General features: G+C 38.9%; 3 protein-coding genes across 5 annotated transcripts in view; all 3 read right to left on the bottom strand.

Annotated features, from left to right (window-relative positions):
• Nucleotides 1-419: 419 nt before the first annotated feature.
• Nucleotides 420-2587, bottom strand: snrpd3l (small nuclear ribonucleoprotein D3 polypeptide, like). 3 transcript variants are annotated; one of them, XM_026297674.1, is made up of 4 exons: nucleotides 2464-2587; nucleotides 1645-1784; nucleotides 996-1188; nucleotides 420-635 (listed from the first exon to the last, which is right to left on the bottom strand). In XM_026297674.1, exons 2-4 carry the CDS (start codon nucleotides 1768-1770, stop codon nucleotides 571-573), a joined length of 384 nt encoding a protein of 127 aa, XP_026153459.1. In that variant the 5' UTR covers nucleotides 1771-1784; nucleotides 2464-2587; the 3' UTR covers nucleotides 420-570. The 3 variants fall into 3 exon arrangements, with proteins under 3 accessions (XP_026153459.1, XP_026153461.1, XP_026153460.1); XM_026297676.1 differs by having other exon boundaries at nucleotides 1645-1780; nucleotides 2464-2569; XM_026297675.1 differs by having other exon boundaries at nucleotides 2444-2563.
• Nucleotides 2588-3292: 705 nt separating this feature from the next.
• Nucleotides 3293-10571, bottom strand: adora2ab (adenosine A2a receptor b). Its single transcript, XM_026298010.1, has 5 exons — nucleotides 10428-10571; nucleotides 8010-8558; nucleotides 7712-7843; nucleotides 5934-6037; nucleotides 3293-5567 (listed from the first exon to the last, which is right to left on the bottom strand). The coding sequence occupies exons 2-5, from the start codon at nucleotides 8207-8209 to the stop codon at nucleotides 4612-4614; spliced, it is 1392 nt and encodes a 463-aa protein (XP_026153795.1). The 5' UTR covers nucleotides 8210-8558; nucleotides 10428-10571; the 3' UTR covers nucleotides 3293-4611.
• Nucleotides 10572-11945: 1374 nt separating this feature from the next.
• The window catches only part of bcr (BCR activator of RhoGEF and GTPase), a 68971-nt gene continuing 61606 nt past the window's right edge, over nucleotides 11946-19310 (bottom strand). Inside the window, exons 17-23 of the mRNA XM_026297975.1 lie at nucleotides 18713-18772; nucleotides 18289-18398; nucleotides 17856-17995; nucleotides 17045-17179; nucleotides 16736-16841; nucleotides 15980-16142; nucleotides 11946-15833 (exon numbers count right to left, since the gene is read on the bottom strand). Of these exons, the coding sequence (XP_026153760.1) occupies nucleotides 15744-15833; nucleotides 15980-16142; nucleotides 16736-16841; nucleotides 17045-17179; nucleotides 17856-17995; nucleotides 18289-18398; nucleotides 18713-18772 (804 nt within the window). The 3' untranslated portion in view covers nucleotides 11946-15743. The remainder of the gene's footprint in view (nucleotides 15834-15979; nucleotides 16143-16735; nucleotides 16842-17044; nucleotides 17180-17855; nucleotides 17996-18288; nucleotides 18399-18712; nucleotides 18773-19310) is intronic.

Raw genomic sequence — 19310 nt, 5'->3', positions numbered from 1 at the left:
CCGACTTGAAAATGAAACACTTTATAGTTTCTGCCTCAGGCCATTTGTTATCAGATGGCTCCCCCCTGTGGTGGACTGGAGCATTGCACCCCTTTTTTAATATAAGAAGCATATTTGTTTAGCTTATATTTACCTCATGTTGACCATTACACAGATTGACAAACCGGATTACTGGATTACATTCTTTAAGGCACACCTGAGCAAAGTCTGAAGCAAGAAAATGAGTTACATGCGAAGTGTACTTTAACATTTCATTTAACAAATTTATTGTTCATGCATGCAAGAAACCTATAATGTAATATCCAATTGGGGCAGGTCAGGTGCCAATTAGGATGATTAAATGTTAGAGTAGCCAAGCAAATCCAGCCTTCAGAATAGTGGTACCCGAGAGTATTAAATGAATTAAGCAGACGATAAAATCAAATTAAATGTTTATTTTCATAAAAAATGAAATTAAAGCAATAAACTGAGAAGTAAGAACTGCTAACAATATCCAAGATATCCAAACCAAAAAAAGACAACTGAAAAACAAGACTATACAATGCAATGATCTTAAAACAGCTAGAGCAATTATCGTCTCTTCTGGAAGATGTTGCCTCTTCCCATTCCGCCACGGCCTCGACCCCTTGCTGCCACTGCAGAGAAATGTGAAACAGCCCATTTTAGGAAAATCTGAGACTCTTAACAGGCAGTGTGTTAGGGGAAATTATTAATTAACAATTAACATAATTTGGATAGGACTGCCATATGGATGATTTGACAAAGTAGGTGCATATATGCAGACATATGCAGGTGGTGGACAGTACAATAATAGCAAATTTATAACAAAAAATTCAGTAAAAATAAAAATCCCAGTATTAAAGGCAACATTTCGTATTCTAACTTCATATTTTTGCAAACCATCAAATGTATCAAAAATACAAGCACATGAAATTAAATATAAAGGTGCCTTAAAATTTCTGGAGAGATAATGGTTCAAAAAGCTTCCCACTCACCCTGTGCTTTGAGAATAGCTGCCTTGCCTCTTCCAGCACCAGACCCCTGGTTCTTGTTCTTCATACTCTTTAACATGGGAGCATTCTTTAACATATCAGGCAAGATCAGGAAGCGGATTTTGCTGCCACGGATGTAGACTTGCTCCAACTGCGCCACCCGGCCATCACGATAAGTCACTGTGATATTGGACATCTGTTTTGATGAAACAAATGTTTGATTTTAGCCACACAACATTTCCAGGGTTGACAACTGTTGAGGTCAATAAGACTCACCACAAGATTATGAAGCTTGCTATTAACCACAAGTCACAAGAAATGCTGTCTAATGTCTCTGTGTATAGTCGCATAACCGCACATAAGTAATTAAGCTAGCCTCAAAGAGATTCATCTTGGAAAGGACCAGATGACGAACACACACATAATAGAAGAAAAAAAAAAGTCAATACAACAGCAAAGTAAAAATCTACTTAATCCCATATTTCTAAACATTAAAGGTATTATTACAAATGCTCACCACTGAAACACGGTTAAGCAGGGAACAAAGAAAAAAAAAAAGTATGTCATAACTGTGGTGAAATGTGACTGTAAAGGGGGGATAGGGGGAGCATAATTTATGATTATTGTTCCATCTTTGCTGTTCAGGACCAACCTGGCAGTTCATGTTGTCCTCTGCCTCGATCAGCTTGCCCCTGTACACTTCTCCAGTGTTGGTCTCGCAGGTCACAATATGCCCCTCTGCCTCATGCAGGACCTTGATTGGTACCCCAATGGACATTTTCAACTGTCTTCCTGAAACACAACATAAAATAAATAAAAACGTAATGTAATTTTTTTTTAAATGTATTGTAATATAATATATAAATCAATACTGGACTGTCAGCTGCCACTGATTTTCTCCAATCCACCCATATTGTGAACAACAGAGCCCTGGAGTTAGTCGGTTTTGAGCACAATCAATAGGTTTAGCAACCCTACGCTGCTTTAGCTCTTATATTACCGACATTACATAAATGAAAACGCATCAATGTAAATATATTAGTGAGCCAATATATAATCACCGACCTGTAGTAAAATGTACTGTGGGGAAGCTAAAATTAAAGCTTGATCAATAAAACCACCTTAATTCAAAAGTAGTAGTTACCCGCTAACGTTAGCTATCTTAGCTAAAGCTAAGTAGGTTAATTTCCTGTAATGCAACATTACAAAAGCAAATATTTAACTTAGATCCCGTATTGTGGAGTACATACTGAAGCAGGTCACAGTTTAAAACCTAATGCGATTTAACTGCTTATTTTTAAGCAATACAATTTTCGATTATTTGCTGAATGGGAAGCTTTGACTTGACCAAATACACGGAGCCGTATCGGCTAACTACGTGAATGCTCTAAAACACAATAAAGACCAATACTTTTGTTGGATACAGTAAGTGATAACGTTATTCACCTTACCTGTGTGTTAAAACGTTTACCTTAATTATAGCTTGAAAGCTGATATCTTTGTTGTTGTTTCTTCTGGAAGGAGTCTGCAACGTGCAATTGTCGCTATCGCTACTTTTTTGAGCCCTTTTCCGCCTACCCATAAGGCCACAGTGGTTCAAAGGACTACTTCCTCTGGCGCCCGTGGCGCATTGTGGGACTTGTATTTTTGAGCGAATGGCTCTACTCTTTGAAAAAATGCCCCAATAAGTAGTTATGAAGTTATTTTATACTTTAGATTTGTTTGACTGAAGCTCTTTATAATAATAAGGTGAGCTGCAAGCTTGACTATTGGATTACCACGTTTTAGACTTACAAGAGGGACAGTGAAAACTACAAGAAAAGAAAAGCCCCAACCCCACACAGAAAAGCCCCAGGACTGAGCAGGATTCAAACCTCAAACCATCTTGCTGTGCCTCCTCACATAAGGCTTTTTTTAGATTTCATTTTCTCCCACTAAAGCAATATATATTCACTAGCTATTACAAACAAGATGAGTTTTGTATGCTGTGGGTCTATATCTCCCCTGCATCAGCCTGGGCGAGAACAAAGAACAAAGTCCTTAAACAAATATTGCTAGAGCTTCTATGATGCTGTATTGATTAGTCTCTGCTAATTCCAAAAAGGCAATTAGTGATTTCCATATAGTTAATAATTGTATAACATATTATAAAGAGCCCCACTGGATGATTTCCCTTCAGGGCATCATAACATCATGGAGCATTATCTGTTAATCATCTTAAAATTATTTAGATTTGAATAACCTATAGTCATATCGTTTTCCTAACCCTTATCTCGAAATCAAAAAAAAAAAGCAAACTATTAAAACAAAATAGCTTTATTCATTTTTAAAAAACCTGTACATGACGATGAAGTATAAACAACTGAGATGCAAAGCTCTTTGAATAAATGTACAGTATATGAGCTAGATAGTAGGCTAGTCACTATCTAGCTGTGGGTGTGTTTATTCATGGAGACATGTTTCTGGGATTTCTCCAGGGAACCTAAATGTTGCTAAATGCAGGTCTCTCTCACAGTGAAAGGGCTTTTTAACATGGAAAGAAAAAGCATAATGGCATAATAAAAGACTTCATCAAATGAACCTTCATTTGATTTCCATTGCATTAGGCTCATTGACTGGCATTGGCAGCCAGGCCTCTCTGTAAACATGTCTTGCTGAGTAGTCCATGGACATGTGTATGTGCTTTACATGTGTGTATATGTGTGCAAGGCTGACTCTGAAAGAAGCCACATGACAGTCATTAGTCTTTTAGATCAAACAAGCTCTATGTTTTTTGGTGGTTGGTAACTGTCCTATGTACATCGGTGCCTTTGACTCACATGTCTGGTTCGACATAACTGTTGAACCAGCAACAGACACGTGTTGCCTGGCAGTTATCAGATCACCAATCAAACTAGCAAAGTGTTCTTTAGTGATCCCACAATTTGAGAAATGATGTTTTAACAGATCTTTACACAAGACATGATGCACTCTTTACACTTAACAACAAACAGCATAATTGTTTCCCCCTGGCCACTTAGCTGTCAAAGAGGAATATTTTATTGGTCACTTGGACCATTATCTAGAACTCTTTTTGAGCCCTACTCTGGTCTGTTTGTGTTTCATCCATAGCAGCATGGTGTTTATGGTATAAACACCTACATTCTTCATAAAACTGTCCATTAATAGCTGATCGCTGAGTGAAAGTCATTCAGTGAATTGGTATATATTTAAGTATTTTAATTCTGATTGGTTAAAAAAATGGTTAAAAAAATATAGCCATTAGGAAAGGTGACATGATGCAACATTATAAAAAAAACTGCAGTTCAAGAATTTAAAGTTTAAAGTCTTTTAAAATGCATTGCCAAATAAAGAATGCACCGTTTACCACACATTAAGATGCACATTGTTTTTAAGACATGCAACCTAAAAAACATTTATCTTAGAAAAGCATCATACCGTTTTTAAAATCCTCCTGCTTTTGACAAGTCGTGTCTAATCTTAGTGAGCATTAACAAGAACAAAGTAAAAAAGCAGACTTCATTTGGTTGCTAATTTTCTGAGGCTTCATTAATCCTAGTTGATGTTGTTGTATGTTTTATAGCAATAGAAATACATTTGAAATAGCTAAATAGCTTTGTCAAGATACTTTTGTGAGTTCTGTTGAGCAGGCACAGTCATCCTCTTTTAGAGAGAGAGCATGAACATTCACAAAAGCAATGCCGCTGTCACTGTCTTTCATCTCCAAAACATCTGCTGATCCACTCACAGATGTAACTGAATCTACTCCATCCTGTGCAGCAAATCCCATGATGCATGGCTGCTGCTGTGCTGTTGAAAGCGTGCTGCCCTGCATTTGGTGTCCATTGGGTATGTAGCTGCTTGGTGTGGTGTCTGACTTGGATGGCCAATTGCTATAGGCCTCATGAATTGCTTTTGGCGGAGTTTGGCTATGACTGGGTTCCAGGATGTAACTATTTACCACTGTGCCACATAATGAATCCTCTTTACTGTTACGGGAAGAAGTCTGCATGACATTGCTGCTCCCAACACCTCGGCCAGCACCACTCCCATTGGCATCTGTATGCCCCAGAATGTGCTGGTACAGGATCTTGTGAAAGGTCTGTCTGAACTCTCGAATGCGGTAGGCATAGATGATGGGGTTCACTACAGAATTAGCATGGGAGAGGATGATGGCAATGTTCATCACCCAGATATGAGGGCGATTACAGTTTTGACAGAGATGGTTGAAACAATTGATGATGTGCAACGGAAGCCAGCATAAAGCAAACAGACCTACAATGATGGCTAGTGATTTGGCAGCATGTACTTCTTTCTGCAGGGTTGAACGAGATGAGCTCGAAGATGAGGTCATTTCTCCAGGAGCAGGCGTGTGTGCAACTTTGAGCCGGAGCTGACGCCGTGCAGCCATGAAGATATGGGCATAGATGACCAGCATGACCACGAGCGGTACCAGCACACAGCCGAAGAAATTGAAGTAGACCATATAGTCCAGGGTAACCACACCTTCAAACAGGCACTTGGTCATGCTGTTGGGGCAAATGCCTTTGCTGGCGGTGGTGGTGGCGTTCCAACCTGTGCAACAGAGGCACCAGTGATTTAATTCCTGTTATATTTTAACAATGCTAACCAAAAACATTTTTCCCATAATAGAAAAAAATGTCAGCTGGGATTGGCTGCAGACCCTGCAGGATAAGTGATATAAAGAATGGATAGATGGACAGAAATAGTTACGATGAGTTAGGTAATTTTTGACGATGTGTTTACTTTGAATTTGACCTTTTGGTTACTCATCCCTTCTTGTAATTTAGATTTCTGCCATTAAGCCTAAATGTAATTGTCCTCAGAAACCTTCACAGTGATGAGATGGATTTATGTTTTTCTACAGTACAGGGCAAGAACACTTTAGCAGGGTTTGAAAGCACAAAACAGATCTCCCACCTTTGTTCCAGCCCAGCATCGGAGTCAGGCCAATGCCAGCTGAGAGGACCCAGCACAAAGCGATGATGCTCTTTGCCCTCTGCCCTGTCACGAGACTGTTGTACCTGAAAGATTGAGCAAAACACAATAATACATGACAGCCAGTTGCTTTATCTAATCTCACTGTGATAGTAGAGGCAAAGTCAATATTTGGTGATTTAAATGAGGAGAAAATGGTTGTGTGCATTCAAGCCTGGATGCATTTTTCATTTAATAAGTCAAAGCAAGATCTGAGTTGTCCCGTTTTGTTACTGGCTTTTAAATACAGCATGCATCATAGCCTGTTAATGCCACCACTACTTTATAAACATATTAACGTGCGGAGGAACCGTGTGAAATCCTGTTGGGTGTTGATGCATTTCTCTGCAAAAAGTTTTGTGAGTGTGCATAAAATTTCTTCAAAGGGCATTTCCTTTCTATGCTGGAATTTACTGTAGCACTTCTTTCCACTCTTTGAAGTCAACTCAACTCTGAAGCTTTTGTTAACCAAATCCGGCAAAAAAAAAGAATTACTGTACTAACAGTTAGTTGTTGTGATGATGTACATCATCTTGGAGTTGGGCTTGGTTTCACGGAAGAGAGTTTTCAAACTAATCTGTACATTTTTAAGGTAAAAAAAAAAATCTAAATGTGAAGCTGTTGTTGGCAGAACTAATGTGTTTATTATTTATCCACCCATAAGGAATTCACACATTTGGCTAAAATAATAAAACTTTATGGTCAGGGTGTCTAAATTAAGATCCATAAAATTCTAATGAATTACCTGTCTAGTATTTGGTGACAGGACAGGATTGTGATACCAGTGTAAACACACAGAACCTGTTATGCAACTTTTAATGCAAATGCACCTCAGATGAATTACCAGATGAAATTTCATCTCATGACAGGAGTAAAGAATGCAGCCGTGACAAAGCATTTGTTTACATACAAGTAACTTATATGACTCTACCTAGTCAAAAAACCTGTTGCACAATAAAGGAACAAAGAACTTTGATGTAAGCTGTCAAATCAGCAACTATTTTAAAGAAATGCATTATATTGAATAATAATGTGCATCATGATGGTGTAGTGATTAGCACTGTTGCCTCACAGCAATAAGGTTGTGGGTTTCACTTCTCGAGGCCTTTCTGTGTGGAGTTTGCATGTTCTCCCTGTGCCTGTGTGGGTCCCCCCCCCCCAAGTACCGCAGCTCCCTCCCACAGACAAAAGGCATGAAGATTTAATCAGGGTTTAGGTGAACTGGTGACTCTAAAGTGCCCATAGTTTTAAATTTGAGTGTTTGTGTGTCTCTATGTGTCAGCTCTGTGATAGACTGGCAATATCTCTCGGATGGACCCCGCCTCTTCCCATTATCTGATGGGACTGACTCCAGTGCAACTTGGACTAAGTGGTACAGAGAGTGGATGGATAAGGATCAAAGCCTTTAGTGGGGTAATCCATTTCAACAGCACATTAACATTAACCCAAGATACATATATGTCCACAGCTGGACAGATCAGCATCAGGTACATCTCACATTTAATAGTTCAAATAGTGAAAAGAGCATAGTGTTCAAAATACTGTGCAAAGACCAATCATTTACATCCAGCAGTAATTAGGAAAACATCATTTATCCTAAAACTGCTTCATATCTCTGAAATATTTAGACACTTTAAAAGAGTGGACTGAATTTGGCTGAAGTCAGAGAACGGAAAGCTGTTTCAGGTTTCAGCTGATATGACCTTTTTCTTTCCTCTCACCTGAGTGGATTCTTGATAGCAATGTATCGATCCACAGCAATAGCCAGCAGGCTGAAGATAGAGCTCTGGGTGAGCACGAGGACGAAGCAAGCGATGAACAGGCAGCCATAGAAGTTGGCACAAAAGCCAATACTGATGGAAGAACACACCACAATTCATAATGAACACACAAATACTCATTAATGTCATTACAAATCTAATACAACGTTTCATTGCACAAGTTTGAGTGTAAACCATGGATGCACTTCACAAAAGACAATTAAGAAATGTTTTAATAAAATGGCAAACATGACGATACCTTATAGTGATGGCAAAGGGAATTGCCAGCAGCCCCACAGCAATGTCAGCCACTGCCAGTGACACAACAAAGAAGTTGGTGATGTTCTGCAGGTTGGAGTTGAGGGAGACGGCCAAGCAGACCAGGATGTTCCCAACCACAGCCAGACAGGCGATCACCAGCTCCAGGCCAATGTAGACCAGCTGGTGAATCTCTTGCATTGTTATTTTTTCCTACTTTTTGTTTTCTCTGCTCTTTCATCCCACACACTCAGCTGCTCGGCATGTTTTTAGACAAAATATCTGCTTGCCAAACTGTATGGTAAGACTTGGGGGAGAAGCGACCGTGTCACAGGAGAACAGTCGAGGCAGGAAGTTCCCACCACAGCCATCACCCTTATGAGGCCTGACAGTACGTTTTTGCTGCTACACGCATTGTATCTGTCTCTCTGTCTTCCTCTTTGTCTCGTTCGTGTTCAGCTTCCTAAACTTGGTCGCAAATGACAGCAGAATGTTGGGGAAGGAGCATCTGGAAGTTTTGCCTGAGGGCTGCCAAATTAAGAGCAGTGGTCTGGAGAGAAAGAGAAACAGAGATAACACAATCTCATGGGTATAGTCTGACCAAACAGTTACAGCACAGACATGCATACTCACACACACACACACACACACACACACACACACACACACAGGTCAGAAAAGCCATCTATCACTAGAAAACAAGGGAACAGTTTGTTTTCAATACAGGGCCAAATCAGACAGTCTAACAATGCACCTTTCATTTCAGGAAAGGTTTCCCGAAACCCTTTCACACATTAATCATTCCCACCACTGACATGCTTTCTGCCAAACTCACTGATAATTACACAAAATAAGCCACCTATACATTTTCAAGCCATTGTGCTATCACAAGAATGCTTTGTTAACTGTCTTTGTTGAGTTTTTTTCTGGAAATTTAGGTAAGTTCCTCCTTTTTGTAAGAGGATTAGGATTCATTATCACAAACAGTGGCTCAGCTTCAGATAACCGTCACAAAGAAGGAGCCTGATTGAATTGTAGGTCAAGTCGTTTGGTTAACTACTGTACAACAGTACGAAGCTGTGAGAACACGTTTCACAATAATGTCGCACAATAAGAACCAGTGTCTTTGAGCTGTCCCGTAAAAATGCTCACCGACATTCACTTATATTCACTTCTGAAATAAACCAGCGTCTATCCTACTACTACAAAAAAAGAAAGCTTGGTAAAACAACATAACTACATTTTGGTGTGACTGAAATGTAAGACCCTGTGACTGTCAGTGCTGGACCTCTGAAGACATCACACATTTTCACATATTCGTGAAAATTCTCCCATTGTACTTTCACTAATCCACCTCTTTTTGGCAACATACAACCCTGTAACTCTACCAGCAGTGATCCTGATTGGCAGTACATTGACCCAAAGTCTTAAGTTTTCCTCCATTGTTCTGCCACTGAAACCTTCTCACAGCCCAAAGGAATGTAAAAACCAGGCTTTGTTCAAAAGGTTTGGAAAATTCCAGCAACAAAAATAATTGCTTAGCCTTTTGAGATTCTTTAAGACCACAGGAGGCTACAGCAATTTCTGAACATGCACAAGAATAGAAATAAAATAAATAAATAAATTAATTAATTAATTAAACTAATATTGATATTATAACCTAAGCTGACACATGGTCTTGTTTAACCTTCCTCCAGCTGTCTGTTTCAGCAAAACTGCTACACATTCTTTTAAAAATAGATATGTGCCCAGATGCCTTGGAGGAAGTGATAAGCAAATGCCCACCCTGTTGGAAAGGAACTGTCACTGCCCTGTCAATCAGTGTAGCAGCCGAGTCCACCAAAGCCAACGCCAACAACAAAATGAAAAGCTGCTGTACTGCAAAAAAACAGTACTGTGTGTAAAACCACTGAGGGAGGTACTGACATCAGTGTGAACTCCCTGATAGAAGGACCAGATAGCACAACAGGCATGATCATAATCTGAGCCAAGGGATACTGATCACTACTATGTTAAGTATTTGGTGTAATACATAGAATGGATAAAGACTGACCCCCTATGAAGGTTTTTATTTCTATTTACCAGCCTTCAGATGTAGTTAAATTCCCACGCAAACCATAGTTACAGTTACCGAAGGTGTATTTATATTATTGAGACTATTCTTACTAATTGCATTGTTGATTTTAATCATCAAAGTTCCTCTCAGGCTCATTTATAAAATCATTTTCCCATTATAAAAACTCCACTTGTCTGACACAGTCAATGTTTGAGTCTGCTTTTTTTTAATTTGAAAAACACAGTTATTACACCATACAGTATATTCTATCATACCATATATTATGGTAAAACACCTGCTTAACTGGGACTACTCATATTTAACACCATAGCCCGACCACGCAGAAAACAATACTTCTCTTACCTTATTGTTGGGTTGAAAAGAACATGCTCTTCCACCACATCAACGTATTTAGAAGGAAAAACAAAAAAAAAGATTTGTTTAAGCTAGAAAGTCGTAAGTGGAGAACTAAGCTGAATCTCTGCTCATTGCTGGTTTCTAAATATTATGCACTGACAAACTGCAACAGGAAAACGCATGGCCGCGGACGAACCGCCTCTCTGTGTGTGAGGGTGCGTGTGCGCCCGCGCGCGCGCCCGCGGGTGTGGTGTTGAGGGGGGCTTCTACACGGGTGGAAATAACCGATGAACTGAAAACGATAAACTGAACAAACGATGAAGGGAAAGTGAAATAAAGTCAAATCACTAGTTAAAGTTAAATGAAATAAATTCGAGCATCTTTGATTTGTTGCGTACGAGGCATAAAAGTGTGTACACAGTGAAACTAAGTGTGAACTGTACGTCTAAAGGTCAAGTGCTGAATGCTGTTTACGCGTCGTGGGTTTTGGTTGCATGTTCCATTTGTATATGCATAGAGTTGAATCACACTATATGTTAATTTATTACAAAAATAGCCTTTGACAACCTGGTGTCATGTTGTGTGACTCATTTTATGAAATATGTGGCAAGCACCTTCATTTCAAATATTCCTGTGTGGTTTATTAAATGTAGCTCACAGAGTTTCACATCTATTTAGCGTCTCTATTTTTTCTCTCTGCTCTCAGAAAAGGTGAAAATCACATCCAAACCATACATTTTATTTGCAATAATAATAATAATAATATCCAGATCTACATATTTTCTCCAGTCTCTACCAAACCTGGTCCCTAGCGCCTTGTGATGGCCCTGGACACCACCCAAGCCTTTGAATTAACATCTATCACTTGTGTTTAACTGGTTAACAAAGCTTTGAAGGCTTCATCCAATTAAAACCAAATTTGGCTGACCTGCCCACTATGGGATGGTGAATGACTCCGTAGTTTCATCCTGGTTCACCACGAGAGGGCGCTAAAGTACAAAAAAACCAAAAAACTAGTTATTACAAATCATAGCTCCTACATACACTTCTACATTTTCCATGATTTATTCTCATAGCAGCACTTTACTGCAATCACACTGCATTTTCTTTAGTAAATAAACATTTGAATTATTCTTTCATATAATATTCTTGTTTCATGTGCATGGAAAGAGGAATTTAAGAAGTGTCGATATTCCAGCAGCTATGAAAACACCATGTAGCTTACCTGTTTGTTGGTGTTTTGATGATGTAACTGAAACACATAAAAAGCCTCAAGGTGTTGGAAAAAGCTGACACAGTTAAATAAACGTGAGGATGGACATCTTCAGAAGATCTCCAAAAACATCTGGTGTCTGTTTATCACTGATTGTTAATATTCAGTGAAAAGTCACGATTAGTCTTTTCTGTCTCTATAAACAGATGGATTTTACAACATGCGATTCCAGACTCTGGCTTACACACTAATTACAAATAAATAAATAAATAAATAAAGGTGTCCTTCATATGTAGATACAGGAGATTTTATTTAACATTTTTGTGTACAAACATAGGCTGCAAATGCCTTCCAAACATGTTTGCCCTCAGAATACCGTATTTCTTTTTACAGTTCAACAGGCCTAACATTGAATATTGAACAGGAACAAGAGTCAAAAAGTCGAGGAAGATAAAAAGAGAAAGTGTTTGCGGTTGGTCAGGAGGTCTCATCCTCAGCTTTCTGTTTTATATCAAATAAAACAAAACAAGCATCCTCCCCAGACATAGAGTTGCCTCATTTAATGTCAGAAGTGGCAGCAGAGGCTCATTTCAGAGCATTAACTCTAGCATGGAAATGTAATGATAATTACCAGGGTCATGTACAATAAATGCAAGAGATTTGTAACTTTCATATAGAGCAATATGTTCCATATTTTCAGGCTATTGCACAGAAAAAAATTAAACCTTTACTTTTTCATGTACAGAACTAAGAGACTGAGGTTATGGAGGGAACTGAGCTATGGAGGGTACATGCAGTTACACTGACAATCAACAGTAATATAGGACTCTTTTTCTCCTCTACCACATACTGACAATTTGGCTTTTCAGAGACTAGAGGTGTACGAGCTTGAGCAATCCTTCATGATCATATGTCAGTAGACACCTAAATAAATTAAACAGAAACCAAATTATGTCCTCTTTACTATGATACATATAATACAAGTCTATGGAAAAGTAGGAGATGTTTGAGTTATTTAAACTCACAGAATCCACCTTTGAAACTGACAAGAACCTGCACCTGCTATTCAGTTATCTAAATCAGATAGCTAAACAATCACAGTGGCCAGTCTGTTGTACAACACAAAGGACTACAGAGATGAGCTGAGCTGGTGATGCAGGAGTTGAGGGTTAAGAGATGTTTGTGGTTGCACACAGTGGTTGTGAATCTGGGACAAAATAGAGACAAACAACTTTAACAGGACGTTCGATAGACAGACTCAAATTTTCCCAAAGAAAGTACCCCATATAAAGATCATTTTAACAATAGTTTAGCTTTAGTTAACATTAAATAAATAGATGCAGTAGACCATACTATGCCAAAATTGGTCAAAGCATAAATAAATAAAAATAAAAGGCAATAAAGCAGCTAGAAACAAAAATATGAACAAGAACTGTCATTTGCCCCATTGAGACTGACTTTAACACAGTTCGAGTCACAGCATCACAATCGGATGAAGGTGGCGGGCATGTACAGTATGAGCTAAGACCATTCTTAGGCTTAAGGTCCTGTCTTAGTCTTTAAGAGATGAAAGGTGTGTGGCTGTCTCAACAAAGGCAACAGGAGACTGAACATTTCCACCATCAGTTTTCACTGATATTTCGAGTACCGCTGGCGCTGAACGAAGCAAATGTGTCGAGGCACGATAGGGTAAAATAGTCTAGGCAGTTGGGACTTGTTATAAAGGTGATGCATTAGTTACTGAATCAATGGTGACTTAATTTTCTCTCTCACATCCAACAATACAGATGATGAAAGGATGTGAGCATCAAAATTAGTTGACTTACATAATGGCAGTATGGCAATAAATACACAGCTAGTGCTAGGACTGAAGACATGGATGCTTTCAGAATAAAATCCTGCAAAGTAGTATTAATGCGGCTGAAACAATAATGGTGTGTGGGTATTTTTAATCTATAGACTCAACTGACATTAGACAACATAAAAGTTTTGTGTTCATTCACAAATTTTGAGAGACTTAGTGTTTGATTAAGATGATATGTATCCAAAAGAAAAAAAAACTTCTATTGCTATTAAAAGACTAAAGATGCTCCTGTTTTAAAATCTAAATAATCTAAATAATATTAACTCTCACATGTCTTTCTGTGATATCTTAAACGTGGACACAACCACACACAAGATCCATTAAATGGGTCAATGGGCCAATTTTATACCATAATACACAGCATATAGGAAAATGGATATAGTGTAATAACCTACACTGGATCGTCATGAGTTACTATCAACCCAATTTTATGAGGATATGTTTATAAACCAAACAGCAATACCAACATAAAGAAATGAATAAAACATGCCCGCATGTTAAATCAAGGACACAGGGGTTCGACTTAGCCGTATGGCATTTTCCTATCAATAATAAATCAGTTGGACGGCTTCAGGTTTAACAGGATGGAGAACAATTAAAGGGCCAACGAATTATAAGGACATTTGTGTGCGTGACAGAAACATAAAAAAATATATATAAGGAATGAAACAACATATGATTCCTTCATTAAAACCAACAGACGTGCTCTTCAGTGGACATAAATGGTGAGAGCTCAGGTCACTTGAATTGTAATACAGTAGTTCTAACATTGCATGAGTGCACTTCTGCAGCCACAGATTAAATGGTACAAAAGGAGACAATGTCATTATGTGTGTGTGCTATATTATGACATTGCATAATGTCTACACTAGACAGGCGACGGTCTCTGGATGTGAGACGATCTGCTGAGGAACACCCAGCAGTTAAAGAGCTTGTGCCTTCTCCACAGCAGCATACAGTATGTAACTACAATGTGTGTGTTACCTTCATAATAATATCTAAATGAGTAACTGATAGGCTGGACAGAAATGCTGAATAGTTTCTACAAGAACAAGGCTATATCCTGCTTATTTACTGCAAGACTAAAAGTCAAGGCCAAGACCTACCACTTTCTTAAACAAACCCATAAAGGACACATAGAAAAACAATCTGACATCTCCCCCAGGCTCAAAAATAAATTACAATAATAGCAACAATGATTATAATGTTAGACAAAAAGAAAACATTACAACTTTAAGATTATGTACACACTGTACTTGTAAATACAACTGCCTCCTCTTTTCCTAGAAACAAACAATCCACATACTAATTTGGCAAGATGTCCTGTGTTACAATAAGAAGGACATTTCGTCAGCAAAGATTTGAACACAGACGGTTCCTATGTTAGAAAATATATTGCTTCCTGGGTATTTAAGCTGAAGACTACCTCGAGACAGAAACGACACAAACAAACGAAATTTGCTTTCGTGGTCGGATAGACTGTCGGCAGTCAGATTGCAGTGTAGTAACTAATTATCGGGTTCCTTTTTTCTTACAGTCGCTCTTCAAGCTGTAGCGTTGTTTACGTTGTAAACACTTGAACTAACAGGTGCTTGCTGCCTGTGGGGTTTTGTGACACACACACAAAAAAAAGCCAGTGGGATGGCAACTCTGTGTGTTCACTTAAATTCCACCAAGCAGCACAAATGCTTCCTCTTGTCTTCTTAGAAACAATGCACTGAGTTTGAATTTTCCACAAAAGGACATAAAGTGATGTTTGAGATGGATAAACACAGACGGAGTATAATTCCCAATTCATGTACAGAAGGGTACATGCAAATTCTGGTTTGTTGGCAAACTAATTCCAAGCATCAAGAAAGACATGTTCCCATCCCTTCAACTTCTTATGAACTACACATCTGTCTACAAGCTGTAAAGGTTCAATGTAGAGACCAACATAAGCCAAGACAGAGAAATATAAGTGGCAGATGCATCTGCAACGTCACTGAGGGTGTAAAGAATCATACTAAATATGAGTAATGAGCAGTATCAGAAGATCTCAGGTCCTCAGAAGTTCAGAGGTCCAATGTCGCCCTCATATGTTCAAGCAGGGTGGGTACCGCCAGACAAAATCCTTACCAACTGCCAGAACCGAATCGGGTAAGTCAATTCAAAAACATACTATTATAGGCTCATTAGTCAAGGACTGTCTCTTTGCACACTCCTTCATGGACAAAGCATCAGGAGGACAGAGCTAATGTTAGCTCTATACTTCAGTGGAGAAGAGGATGCTCTGTCGTTTACTGTCTGGGGTGGGGATGGTCTCCAGTTGGAGGAAATACAGCAAAACCTGGACCTGCAAGAAAACAAAAAAGGGAGAGAAACCATTTTTCAAATAAAATTTGTTTTTTAAGTTTGTTTTGCAAGCTTAGAATGAGCAGAAAAAACTTCACATGCAAAAAATAAATGCTAGGGAGAAAAGCAGAAGATCTTCTGTCTCGCCTGAGCCATAACTTCCAGTGACCAGCTGTCTCCCATGCTGATGGGTTGCGTGGGGTTAGCGGGGATCTTGCTGTCCTTCTCGGCAGGCCGCAGCAAGGTCGGCCCAAACACTGTTGCCAGGTTGTGGAGAGACATCTTGTTGACGCTTTCCTTCTCTGCCACCCTGGGGAGGGGAAGGCAAACACATGTCCATGTGTGGTACACAAACAGAACAAGACCACATGCTGGTGATGTTAACAGGCACTCAAGGAGTATGCACGTATGTTAATATCAGAGATGCTAAAATTCTAAATCCCCACAAAAAGAAACTTCGGGGATAGAAAGAGTTAAATCATGCCTGGCTTATTTTGATTGGGGTTTTTTGGATAGTGCAGGTGACAGCACAATGCATTTAGCAGTGAAAGTGGAAGTTGTACTTGTTAAGTAAGCTATAACCTTTTGCAGTTCATTACAGATTTATGCAACGCTTTCAGTAGAGACAAGAGAGATCACTTTTGCTTTCACAGTGTAAAAGCAGCAGTGGTAAACCAAGCCAACAAGGTGAATACTGCACACAGAAGTAGACCACTTTGACAACACTGTGACAGTTTAAACATTACAAGAACATTTATTAAAGGGACACTAAAATTTATTTAAAACTTACCATATATCTGGTTTGTGAGACTGCCATTAAATGCACATCCTGCATATTTATGGCTTATCATTCTGCATGTTGTCACATTAATTTTAGTGGATAGTGTATTTAGTCGTCCATACCTCTTTAGGTGGTCCAACAGGAAAAGGAAGGTGACCAGGTTGGGTTCTGGCAGTGACAGCAGTAAATTCAACATGCAGCTCTCTTTGGCAACACTGTCAGACAGGGCTAGGCAGAAAGAAAAGAAAAGGAGCTTTTTCATATCCTGCAAAAGAAGGACTTTTATTTGACCAACCCATAGTAGCAGACAAGGAGAAAATGCAGCTGCTTCTACAAGGCCAACAACAATAATGAATTAATTCTAATAATTAGTTGGCTTGAGTAATTATTTAACTGATAATAAGCTGTGTGATGTGTTGACAGCAACTTACTGATGCCGCCTGCAAAGTTGGGATAGAGTTCATCTGTGAAAAGAGGTTCTGGCAGCTCTCTGAAGTACAGCTTCAAGGTCCCAGCGATGGCATTGACATCCATCTCACTCATCATCACAGACACATCTTTATTATCTGTAGGAGACCGATGACATCACTGAGATGTGAGGTTGTGATGTAATGACAAATGAAGACGACAAGACTTGTAACTGTCAGTAGCTCATCTGTTGTCAAATACACCCACTCCACAAGAGATACGGCCCTTTTTAGAACATACACACACGCAAACGCAAACGCATGTTCCTAAATGAGTTAGTCCGTAAGTCTGGTTCTCATATCTGGTTATATCATTGCAAATCAAGGAAAATGCTTCATTCTAACAAACAAACACAGAGCAACAACAATGATCACCTGATCAATAGGGAAAGGAGATTTAGAAAAATGATTTCCTTGCAGTGGTGGTCAATAAATCCTCTCCACTTTCTTCACTAGAAATGCATGGTAGTTAACACATTATAATCATTGGCTAACATGAAGACAACTTATTGGCACATACAAATATTGTGGATGAGAAAATACTTCAGAATCATGGTGTACACTATTTTTTGGTTCACCTACAGTGTAGCTTCTATGAGGATTTCATGTGTCTTAAAAAATGACAATCACATATAATTAGTTTTGATTTTCTCCATGGAGAATGAACCTGATGATAACATACAACAACCCTACAAACAAAAGATTGAAATGCTTAATTGCATAGAGCATAACCTGTGCAAAGCGCATACTAGATATAGGCCAAGGCTGTACTCACTGGTGTCAAAGGCAGTTTTCAGGGCCTGAATATCAGTGGCCACTCCTGATACTCGGTAAATGCCCACCTCCTCCATACCCCTCCTTTCAATCTCCTCGAGGCACTGCCGGACAATGTAGGGCACCTTGGAGCGCTCTCGTCTGAATGGACAGAAACACAAGTTTTTGTTTGTGTTCTTGTTTTCACCTGTTGATTATTGCTGGAAAATATATAGTTAATCTACTAGTTACCACAGTCGTGTCTATCATCAGCACAACAGTGGCCACAAACATACGAAAACATACTGACACATGCTCTAATAAACTTCTCCTGTAGTGCCACATTTCTCAAGGCCCAGAATTGAGCCTTGAGGAACATCACTGGAGAATACAAATATGGCCATGATGCTTACTCATTTATCAGGCTGTTTCTCTCTGCTTAAATGTCAACTCACTTGGTTACTGTAGAGATCTTGATGCCAAACACACCCATGGGTTTCCGTGAGGGCATCCGTTTTAGGCTAAACTCTCGGCTAGTGAACTTCATGGAGAGTTTAACCTCAATCTGACACAAAAAAGGGTATTAGAGATGAAAACAGAAAATGTGAGAACCTGAAATTCATATGTACAGCTTTAAATGATGCTGAGGAAATCCTGAAATGTTAAAACCAGATGTAGACTTCACAGAGAAATCAACTGCTGAGACAAAATCTGGAAATTGTTTAGAAAAATCCCCCAATATCGTGTGCTAATACAATAATAATATAAAGAAGTTTGATACTTGTGGTGAGGGATAACTTCTAATTGTTTAATGAGAGACAGTACAAGAAAGTAATAAAAAAAACTGTACTCTGATGGAAGTAAAAGTGATCCACTCACCCCATTCATGGGAATAACTGTTCTCTGCCAGTCTTTGCCTTGATGAGTCTGAGGGTCAAGCTGAGCGGAGGCAACACAAATATATGTCAGCATGGTATTTACTGCACAGGTATGTCAGTGATAATTCATTTGAACTAAAGAGATAGTTCACTATGCTCACACCATGGCAGTTCATCCCTCAAGATTATCATTAGCTGGTGATTATGAAATGAAACCTTTAAAATTTCAAATTAATCTCATGCTGGGGAATCAGTGCCTCCATGTGACCCCTATGTTGGGAAACAAAAACTTATGGGCTGCTCAGTTACAACAGCATAGCAGAGCAATAAGTTATAAAAACAAGAATGTGAGAAGTTCCATCCCCTTAATGTATTATTAGAAACACAACAAACAAGTAGGATGAGTTTAAAAACACTAAATTATCATCCAAGCACACTTAGATCTGAAGTGGCATACCATCTGGAGCTATACAAGCTGTTTATACAAAAACAAGTCTGACACAATGCAACAAAAACACAGACACAGTATACTGTATGCTCAATATTTGTCTATGCTAAGCCCCATCTGGTTGTGTACAGAAATGAATCATACCACTCGT

The sequence above is a fragment of the Mastacembelus armatus genome, chromosome 12, assembly GCF_900324485.2.
Source record: "Mastacembelus armatus chromosome 12, fMasArm1.2, whole genome shotgun sequence".
NCBI lineage: Eukaryota > Metazoa > Chordata > Actinopteri > Synbranchiformes > Mastacembelidae > Mastacembelus > Mastacembelus armatus.
This window is presented reverse-complemented; position numbering and strand designations above follow the sequence as displayed.

Excerpts from the sequence above, each read along its gene's own strand:
- snrpd3l (XM_026297674.1), bottom strand. The coding sequence starts at position 1,770 with ATGTCCATTGGGGTACCAATCAAGGTCCTGCATGAGGCAGAGGGGCAT. Across the intron at positions 1,189-1,644 it reads AGGACAACATGAACTGCCAG|ATGTCCAATATCACAGTGAC; the intron begins GTTGGTCCTGAA and ends TCATCAAAACAG. Across the intron at positions 636-995 it reads AGCTATTCTCAAAGCACAGG|TGGCAGCAAGGGGTCGAGGC; the intron begins GTGAGTGGGAAG and ends ATTTCTCTGCAG.
- adora2ab (XM_026298010.1), bottom strand. The coding sequence starts at position 8,209 with ATGCAAGAGATTCACCAGCTGGTCTACATTGGCCTGGAGCTGGTGATC. Across the intron at positions 7,844-8,009 it reads CCCTTTGCCATCACTATAAG|TATTGGCTTTTGTGCCAACT; the intron begins GTATCGTCATGT and ends TTCTTCCATCAG. Across the intron at positions 5,568-5,933 it reads GATGCTGGGCTGGAACAAAG|GTTGGAACGCCACCACCACC; the intron begins GTGGGAGATCTG and ends TCTGTTGCACAG.